The sequence below is a fragment of the Priapulus caudatus genome, unplaced genomic scaffold (assembly GCF_000485595.1).
Source record: "Priapulus caudatus unplaced genomic scaffold, Priapulus_caudatus-5.0.1 Scaffold81, whole genome shotgun sequence".
Lineage (NCBI taxonomy): Eukaryota > Metazoa > Priapulida > Priapulimorpha > Priapulimorphida > Priapulidae > Priapulus > Priapulus caudatus.
This window is the reverse complement of record NW_014577142.1, coordinates 254165-264362: the sequence shown is the minus strand read 5'-3', so window position 1 is coordinate 264362 and position 10198 is coordinate 254165. Positions and strand designations below refer to the sequence as shown.

The window sequence follows — 10198 nt, the reverse complement described above, 5'->3', positions numbered from 1 at the left end:
CGTTCTTATGTACTATCAACTTTTTGACGCATTTCAGCCTGAGGTGTTCTTAATCGACGTGTTCTTATTATTGCGAGTTGTTTACTGTAGATAGTGTAGAGCAGTAATGTCTCAAGTCATAATGCTAAACACCAGGGTGCGGATTGTTATGTGTTGAGAATGGCACTTGGCATTAGCATTGGCAATTGTTATTGCATCGATACTCTGTGAGGATCGTTCTTTTCTTTAGTTTTACCTGTGTTTCTTTTTAAGTCTTCCATCTGGCCATGCGAAACATAAGACACCCTACTTTACAAATTTTTAGGGCCTAAAACAGTTCTTATCCGTAAAGGGGACTAAATGGGAACATTTGCCAACATGTTTTTAAAATCTAATGTTCTTATACGCGGGTTTTTACCTGTAAGTGGCAGCGAATTTCTAGGCACTATCCAATGTAGTTACATTTGGTGTTTATTTGTACAAATAATGTATGAAAATACGAATAGTGTTTCTGTTTACTTTTCATGGCTTCTATACCCATCTTTATATGCCCTATTTGCCGGTGGCAAAAACAGAGAGACGCCAGTATCTGAGACAGTCTGGGCGAATCAGTGTTAGACAACAGACATTACGCAAGTCGCCTAGTTTTGCAAATTTAACACAACGTAAAACATTTTTATCAGTGTGAGAGGTTGGAGGATATTTTAGTAACGTTAGTTCTTACTTTAATGTAAAAAAATGGCAATTTTTTACAAATTCTTACCAATAGAAACAGTTCGTACGTAGTCCCTTTACATGAGAATTCATTTAAAAAAAACGACAATATAATGGAGCTAACCTAGGGCTGGTTATTTAGAAATGATGCCAGTCAGTTCATTGGAAACAACTGACTTCAAGTTAAACCCTGCACCTTGTATGACCTTTGACCCTGTAAGTTTGGCAAAATATGCCAGCATCCTAGAAACTAATTGCTCTTGAACTGTTTCCCAATTCGCAATTATGTGGTGGAGCGAAAAGTCGCTCATAGATCGGAGACAGATCTGCTTACGTAAGCGTTATTTAACTTTTGGGTAATAAAACAGCCTATTTTAGCACATCACTTGTTCTTTATTTTTAATATGTTGGTCACATTTCAACATATTTGAACATGGATGAGTTTTAAAATGATCAGCAGGGCATCTCTTTGAATCAAAGTTTAGAGTAAAGAAGCCACCATTAGAGACCTGTTTCTTGGCCAAGAGGAAAAAAACTACAGGGGTGCTAAAAATCAATATTCCAAGATTTCGAGGAAGGGTAAAAATTGGTGACCCTTTGACTGCTAGGTGACCTCATTTTTCACTATCATGGTAAAAGAGCTCTAAATACCAACATTTTTGAGTGGTCCACATGATCATTAGCTTGAAAAAGACAACAGATCTCAAGTATACTTTTGTTTTCCACCACCCCTGAATTTTCGCAATTTGAGTTGACGCTCGTCAACACAAAAGGGGTTAAATACAGAAAAATTGCTCAAGGGTGACGGGTGGTCTCCACTAGAAAGTGAAGACCAACACCTAGTCTTACAAGAATCACATAAGAAAAAACACTTTAACTCTCAGTGCAGGTGTCCGCCATAATCGGGGTTTTGGCTCCCGGACGGTATACTCTTTTGCATAACTACCAAAGCTATATTATACGAGTATAGTACATGTCATAGCACATCACAAACAATTTGTGCAAGAGATCTGCATTTCAATGAGCATTGCTTTACTATAATATCGTCAACTAAAGCCTAGCGCGACTGATTGTTTAGTCTCGGCGAGACCGAAACGCCCTGTTCTCTACACTAGATTATTAACCCCTGTGTAATTCGAGATAGGTACCGTCGTATGTTTGCCGTGACGTATTTGTGCGTTCGCTTTTCAATGCGTGACCATTTAAACATATCTATTCATGCTTCATCATCGCGATCATATTGCCAAAGTGGATGCCAGAAACAGTAAATTCTGAAAGAGTTGGCCAACTACTAAATGTGGAACAGGAGCTAAACCGGCAACAGTGATCCAGAACCACTGCTAGTCGCCCGTGTGCTACTCTGCGGCTGAGTATGCGTGCGCCTGTCATGGAGTAGGTCCCATCCATGCAAAATTGACCCAGTTCTGAACATTGCTTGCAGGCCAATTTCTGGTGCTTGAGACCAACCAGTAGGATGACTCTTACCTGCTTCCTGGTGGCATTGCTTCCTCCACACGTTAGACGAATGTGCTTCATGCCCAAGTAAAAGAAACTTAACACAAGAAAAGACCCCTCCCACCCCTTCTTCCACCATGAAACAGTAGAAGAGAATGAGACTAAAGGTGTCCAGCGCCCACTAGTTTGCATCCACCGCGGTCAACCCCTGGCCATGGGAAACCTCCAAAACTACAGGATCGCCCAATGGTCAATAGCATTCTCAAGGCATAGCCGACATAAAGCTTTCACCCAACCCCCAGAAATCCCGCTTCCACCCGGACGCAACGAGTGTGATGGCCGACGTGCGTTATGTCTTAAATTCGCCTCAGACAAGGTTTGGTCGATGCAAGGCACTCATGCAGAAATGGGGAATACACTGAACAATGGCCCAGACGAATGCGACTGCGGGGAGGCCAAGACGTATCTCCTGACATCTCCTGAAATGCCACCCTATTACGCAGAGCTCCTGTAGCCCTGGAACCTTGAGCCTTGAGACAATCTCGCAATTGGCCTGCTCTATAACCTACGCCGCATGCGCCGGCGGCGCGCGCGCGCGGCGTGTGTGTGTGTGTGTGGTGTGTCGTTGTGTGTGTGTGTGTGTGTGTGTGCGTGGTGCTGTGCCTGTGTGCGTGCAGCGTGCGCTGTGCGTGTGCGTGCGCGTGCGCGTGCGCGTGTGTGTATGTGTATGTGTATATGTGTGTAAGTATGTATGGGTGGGCTCGTGCCCCCATCGTTCTAGTAAATCTTACACAATTAGTTCATAACGCTTTGCAAGCACCGTGGTGTCGCATCTATAGGCGGCCTGTAGAAGGTGCGGAAGGCGGACGTGAATGTGCATGAGCTGAACGAGGTAGTGGAGAGGGAAGGCAAGAGCACAATGACATATCGAGGTGGTGGAGCTAGAGGATGAAGAAATGTAGAGAATGTGAGAAAGAATAAGGGGAGAGGGTAAAACAGGGAGAGCAGGTAGACAGCTGAAAGACTATTCAGAAATAGTTATAATAAAAAATTTCCGGTGACAATCGCCGCATGTGCATAAGGTATAAATATATCGCGGATATAGCTAAAATATTATAGCTTGCCTCTGTTCGGCAAGCTATTTTATTACGTAGGGTATACGTCACACGTGTTCACACATTCACGATTTTACTTACTCACCTGCTATGGTGAAATTCACAAGCTTGCTTCTCTCATATGGATGAGCCCAAGTCCCCCAGAATACGTGCATGGCTGGGAAGACCACTCCCTTTTATATTTCATGCAGATTTAAAACGTAAATAATAGATGAGGACTTATTAATATAAACTTCACACCTAACAGTAATCATTATGAATTCAAACATTAAATTCCTGTAAGATAATATTATATGTATAATAATATATAAAATATAAATGTTAATAATATATGTAGAATTTATAATTGTAGTGCTCGTTCGGTCACAACTAGAGTATGTGCTTTCAACAATGTTATTCACATGCATTACGCTTAGCATTACGGCCAATTACAGAAGGAATTATATTCAGCTCTCGCCAACCCTACTGGCTGCAGGATCATCTTCGGCTGTTTACACTGTATCTATGTATAATCACATTGTTTATTGAGATAGTAAACGAGAAAGAGAGGGAGTGAGAGAAGGAGTGAAAAGAGCGAGCGAGAGATCGGACAGGGAGCGAGAGAGAGGGGAGAAGAAAGAAAGGGAGAGCCAGTGGTTAAAGATAGCTGAAGATTTCTTACGCTTTTGATGTCGAAACGAAGTATCTCTCTCATGAATGTTGGCAAATTAGTCGCTAATGTATAGAGTCCCCAACCCAAGGAAAAGTGAGCAGCAACGACGGCCCAGACTGGCAGCGAGGTAAACAGATGGCGCCACGGAATCGGCCTGTCTTCCTATGGAGCAGAGAAACCACATGTAGTAACAAACTAAAATTAACACAACTGCCTCCATCACGTAATATAAATGGATCCAGAAAAATATTCAAAACTGACCAAATTAAATATTGCATATTGATGAAAACGGAGATTCCACCGTTGTGTTATAAATAATAAAACTGCATTTTTTTTTACATAATAATTAATTAGTTTGTTAAATAATTATATATATATATATATATATATAAATATATATATATATATATATACACACATCAAGAGCACATACCGTTACCTGTCGTTTGTTCCATTACAGTTTATGAGTTTGCTTTTGCATAGTAAACGACTGTTAATTGTTTGCACCAAATCCTACACTCGAACCTTTACTTTATAACCGTTTGATCTAATACACCTTGTTGATAATTATTCATGTCTGACACATATTCGTATTCATATAAAAGAAGCGAACATGCATGCACGTCGAAAGGCAGGACATTGCCGCGCGTACCTCACGAATATGTCCTTTAAGAGAACTTTCTATGTATTCTCGTTCTTGCACGGATATACGAGGATGAACTGCCGGACTGTCATAAACAACGACCATCCACACGATAAACCACAGAATCCCAAATGAACCTAAAGAAAGCAAAGGTATACACATAACTAATCGATACTAACATTTTACTAGTAGAAATAGAAATTCATCCAAAGATCTTAAGATGATATAGCTAATTCTTACCACATATATAGAAGATAGCATACCAGCCAATACTATTGCACAGTAGAGCGGACAACGGAAAAACGATGATGTTTCCAATTTGTGACCCTGCAAGGCAAGTTTAATATAGTAAAGGCCTTGTGTAATACGCGAAAATAAAGGTAATAAAACTTTAATTAAAAGGTAATAAAGGTAATTAAAAGGTAATAAAACTTTAATTATAAGGTAATTTAAAGGTAATAAAACTTAATACGCGAAAATGGCAAAGAAATACTATGTTAAAGCGAGGATTTCACATGTTTTTATCAACCATTTTCATATTTTTTTGACCGTTCTGGTCCTACTAACACCAAAGTTATATATACGAGTATAGTACATGTCATAGAACACTCGCACAACAATTTGTGCAGAGATCTGCATTTCAAATGAGATTGCTTACATAATATGTCAACAAACCTAGCGGATGATTGTTTATCTCGCGAGACCGAACCCCTGTCTCTACACTAGATTAATTACCCTGTGTACATTTCGAGATAGGTACCAGTCTATGTTTGCGTGACGTAATACGTGCGTTCCTTTTCATGTGACCATTTAAACATATCTATATCATTCTCATATCGCGATCATATTGCCAAAGTGGATGCCAGAAACAGTATTCTAAAGAAGTTGGCCACTACTAAATGGGGAACAGACTCCGGAACAATCAGAACCACTGCTATCGCCCTGTGCTACTCTGCGGCTGAGTATGCGTGCCCTGTCTGGAGTAGGTCCCATGCTGCAAAAATTGACCCAGTTCTGAACATTGCTTGCAGAGCCATTTCTGGATGCTTGAGACCAACCAACGTAGATGACCTCTACCTGTTCTGTGGCATTGCTCCTCCACACGTTAGACGAATGGCTTCATCCCAAGTAAAGAAACTTAACCAAGAAAATGACCCTCGCCACCCCCTCTTCCACCATGAAACAGTAAAGAAGAGACTAAAGTCCAGGCACAGTTTCATCCACGCGGTTCAACCCCTGCATGGCAACCTCCAAAACTACAGGATCGCCCAATGGTCAAAGCATCTTCAGGCAAGCCGACATAAGCTTTCACCCAGACCCCAGAAATCCCTTCCACCCGGAGCCAACGAGGTATGGCCGACGTGGTTATGTCTAAATCGCCTCAGGACAAGGTTTGGTCGATGCAGGGCACTCATGCAGAAATGGGGATACACTAAAAATGGCCCAACCGAATGCGACTGCGGGGAGGACCAGACTATCTCCTGACATCTCCTGAAATGCACCCTATTACCAGAGCCCTGTAGCCCTGGAGACCTTGACCTTGAGTAGTTAGAGTAGTATGTCACTGGAGCCTTTTAGCAAAGTGTCATGTATAAAAGTTTAAAACATACGATAGATTGCGACTATTGGCCGGGACAATTTTGTAATCAACGCGTATTTAAAGTTCCTCCGCCGTGAGAGAAGCTGTTCAATACCCGCTAAGAAACTGTTTATATTTTCCGCAGTATGCCGTGTATACATAATTCTGTCAGGTTGGGCGTAAAATACCGGCATATTTGCAATTAATAGTATCCTCAGATTCCAGCTGTGTTGGCCAGGATGTGGAACAAGGCTGCACTGGGAATCAGCGAATTACATTTTTACGAATAAATAAACGCGTCCTAAGCAAGTTAAACAATCAACAATAGTTTACAATATACAATGGGGTTGGAAACCGTTTTTGTTCTTAGAATTGGCATAAAACTGTGTATCTAGTACGTAAATAAATTAAAACATGCGAGCGAATGCAATGATACATTACACTACAGGTGGCTAGAGAAACCCCATTAGACTGCCATGGCAGTGTTGCCATACCTGTTAAATGAGGTGAGCCGTGAAAAATGCGGCATCAGCCTCAGCGTTACCAACGCAATTCTTTGCATTTTCGGCTTGTCTATGATTTCATTTGGGATGTACATGAAGTTTGCAATCGAAGACAAGCTGGCGTTGATCGACGCTTACGACAGTGGTACTCTTCCGCATATGGTCCTGTCAGTTGGACTTCTAATGGTCTTGATACACGGTCTTGGTGCAAAGATATGGTTTGATTTGGGCTTCTACAAAACACGAAGCCGCTTCTCAAGTATCATGATGTTGTGGATGGTGGTGACCTTCATCGAGCTCTGGGTTGTCATTGCAGCAGGTAAATAACAACGACAGTTAATAATGTGCATATAAATTATAAAGTAAAATAAACAGTTAGTACGGCACAGCTATTTCTATGTTGTAAAATACATAAATAAAAAACAATGTGCTTTGTTTACTCAAATATTCTGTCGTATTCACTAGCATGGCCTTTTCCGGGTAGGCTTTTTATGGCGTGTATCCGTGCGAGTGCATGTGCGCGCGTGCGTGTATTGGAATAATTATTAATGGAAGTGTGCTTTCATTAACGCATAGTACAGGAGGGATGTGTAATACGCACCAATCGTTCATTAGGGATGGCTTCCAGCGCGGAATGATCGACGCATTAAAAAGATACAAAAACGACCAGACAACTAAACAAACAATAGATAAGTAAGCGAATATTCTACTCATATTAAATCAACCGAAATATTGTAATGTTATAATAAGCCTGCTATACGCAAAAAATTAAGCTCTTGAAATGAAGCTGAGAATAAACGGTTTCGAGTAGCCACGCTTCACTATCATTACAACCTACCCTTCACGATTGATTTCGTCCTAGCATGGGAAATAAATATAATGTGAATCATAATACGTTAATTAATTGTCATCTTCAGTATAAAGATTAGTACTATAGTTTATTTGTTGGTGTACCTGCAGTTTTATATAAAGTATATACTTATTTATGAGTCATGCGTTTTTTAGGCTGCAGATTGCATATGAATGCTGTGGAAGTCAAAGTTTTACTGACTGGTTCAACGTTTCCTGGTACAACGAGGAGTATGTTGACATAGAAGGAGATACGAAAATGAAACAGTAGGTCCACCAGTTACTACAACATTATGCTTGATTAAGTTATCTATTTCATAATGTTTAATATATATAGTACGTACCGTGAAATAACTAGATGATTTTTATCAACAACATCATTCTATTACTGAATAATCTGAGGACTCTTCGTACAGTAATGTTGCAATGCAAATATACAACTAAGCATTTCCCCACGAAATAACATTAATGGAAAATGGTCGACACATGTGTAAGGGTGAATTTTGACACACATTTTTCAGGTATGTTAGGGCGGATGGCCAACTCATTATGGACAGTGTACCATTTAGCTGTTGTCGACCAAATGCTCTTCAGAGTTGCATTCACCATCGGGTACGAGTATGAGAGAGGGTGTGAGCGCGTGATTGCCATCATTGATGTTATATATGATTACTGCTTATGTTTAATGGTTACTAATAGATTTCACATCACGAGAGCATATCATCTGATCTAACTGCATTGGCAAACCCGTAAGCACAACCCTGAACTTAATCTGCATTTACCACCCAAACTCTATACGCACTCCCATTCATATCCCACCATACACCCATCACTATGTAGTCCGTTATTCCAGCGTCGAGCACGAATCTCTAACTGCGTTGACTTTCTAGGCAATATCCCCCACCGCGCGATAAAGAATGTCTTAATAACCTCATTTACGAACGGCTTATGAGGAAAGGGGATTTTGTAAACAGAGCTCTTTGCTAAACACGTTGCAGATTACAGACTTTCCAGTTGGCACCAACGCCAGTGTTGGTGATACGTTGCATGCGTCCGGTTGTGCCGAGTCACTGACTCGATTCTTCGCCGAAAACATTATGACTGCCGGGAGCTATATTCTTTTTGCGGCAGTTGGAATTCTGGTAATTCAATAAAAAAAATTCAGTATTTTAATAATATTTAAAATATTGAAGCAGTGAAATCCAATCATATTAAGTGCGTTATTAATCCGTATGTAAATAGTCAATTTATTTCAATTTGCTATTCTATATAGTTACCGCTGACGACGCATTTACTGTTTGGTCTTATTCGGTAAAAACGTTTCCCGGTAAAACTTTAGTAACCTAGTTATAGTACGCCTTATATTAGTAATTTCACGATTAAGAATATACTAGAGGTGTCACCATTACATGTCCATTTACATAAATTTCTATCATCAATATAAAGACATATGTATATATGTATACATACACACACGCGCGCGCACACACATGTCTCTTATGTTGCCCTAGATTATTGTTGCCATTTTATTACCGAAATCTAACCTCAATTAAACGAATGCAACACTATATAGAAGGTAATGTCTGGCGTTTCAAAAAATTAACTGAACGAGGTCATGCTAAATTTTCAACAAAAGTGGGATCAATTGAGAACAATTCATGAATTCGAAATTTAAAAGACCATTTTTCTACATACTCGTCTCTTTTCCGGCCATTGTCGTTTGATGCGATGACTTCGCGCTCACAGCCTTATTTTTTTGCAGATTATCGTCATGCTACAGGCGCGCTATCTATCGACTAGCATCAACAACGCGTATACGTGGGGAGATCCAACGGGCGAAGCACCCGGATGGTGTCTGGAGCGTTGTTGCTGCGGTTGTTGTGACGACGGTAACGTTATGCCGCCATTACCGACGGCGAAGGATCACGTCACCGATGGCGATGACAACGATCATGAGGGTGTGCGGCGGCAGCAGCAGCAGCGATTTATCCCAATGACTTTCAGTCGAGGTTACGTAAATAACAGCGATGGTCAAGGTGACCGCCAACAACGCGGGCTCGATAGATACGGCGATAGCGATGGCAACAACGCTCAATACAGCAGCGGCAGCAGTGGCATACGGACCGGAAGATATCTAACACGTCACGAAAAATGGTCAAACGATAACAAACACGATAAAAAGGATCAAACGACAAACGGAAAACAAGATGCGCCAGGAGCAACTAGTGCAAAGGCTAAACGCCCTCAAAAGAAGACACACAAACCTCACAGATCTAAGCCTGCAGATCCGTACCCGGAACCTCAGCCCCAGCAATCTTCTAAACCAAACACGGCACACAATTCGTCAAAAGGAAATCAGGACAAATCTGCGTCGTCGGCGGCAACGGCTAAAAACGCATCCAAGTCCAAGGCAAAATCTCCAGCACCAAAAGCAAAACCACAGAAAACTTCAAAAGCAAAAAAAATGAAGACGCCAAAGGTGAAGTCATCGAAGGCGAAAAATGGCGGCAAGAAGAAACGAAAGAAATAATTGAGGGCACGTCATAACATTTTCCCTGTCCATCTGACAAAAATCGGACGTAAAATTCTTTACGCGATGTTAGCTATGTTATTTTTATATACAATACGCGCTGCCTGCTTACTATAGAATTCAATGTGTCATTATATAGATAGATAGATATATTTATATATGTATATATATGTATATAT

General features: G+C 40.8%; 1 protein-coding gene across 1 annotated transcript in view; it reads right to left on the bottom strand.

Annotated features, from left to right (window-relative positions):
* Window positions 1-1488: 1488 nt before the first annotated feature.
* LOC106821646 (sialin-like) overlaps window positions 1489-10198 on the bottom strand; it is an 18634-nt gene continuing 9924 nt past the window's right edge. The window contains exons 4-5 of the mRNA XM_014826536.1: window positions 3349-3436; window positions 1489-1511 (exon numbers count right to left, since the gene is read on the bottom strand). Of these exons, the coding sequence (XP_014682022.1) occupies window positions 1489-1511; window positions 3349-3436 (111 nt within the window). The remainder of the gene's footprint in view (window positions 1512-3348; window positions 3437-10198) is intronic.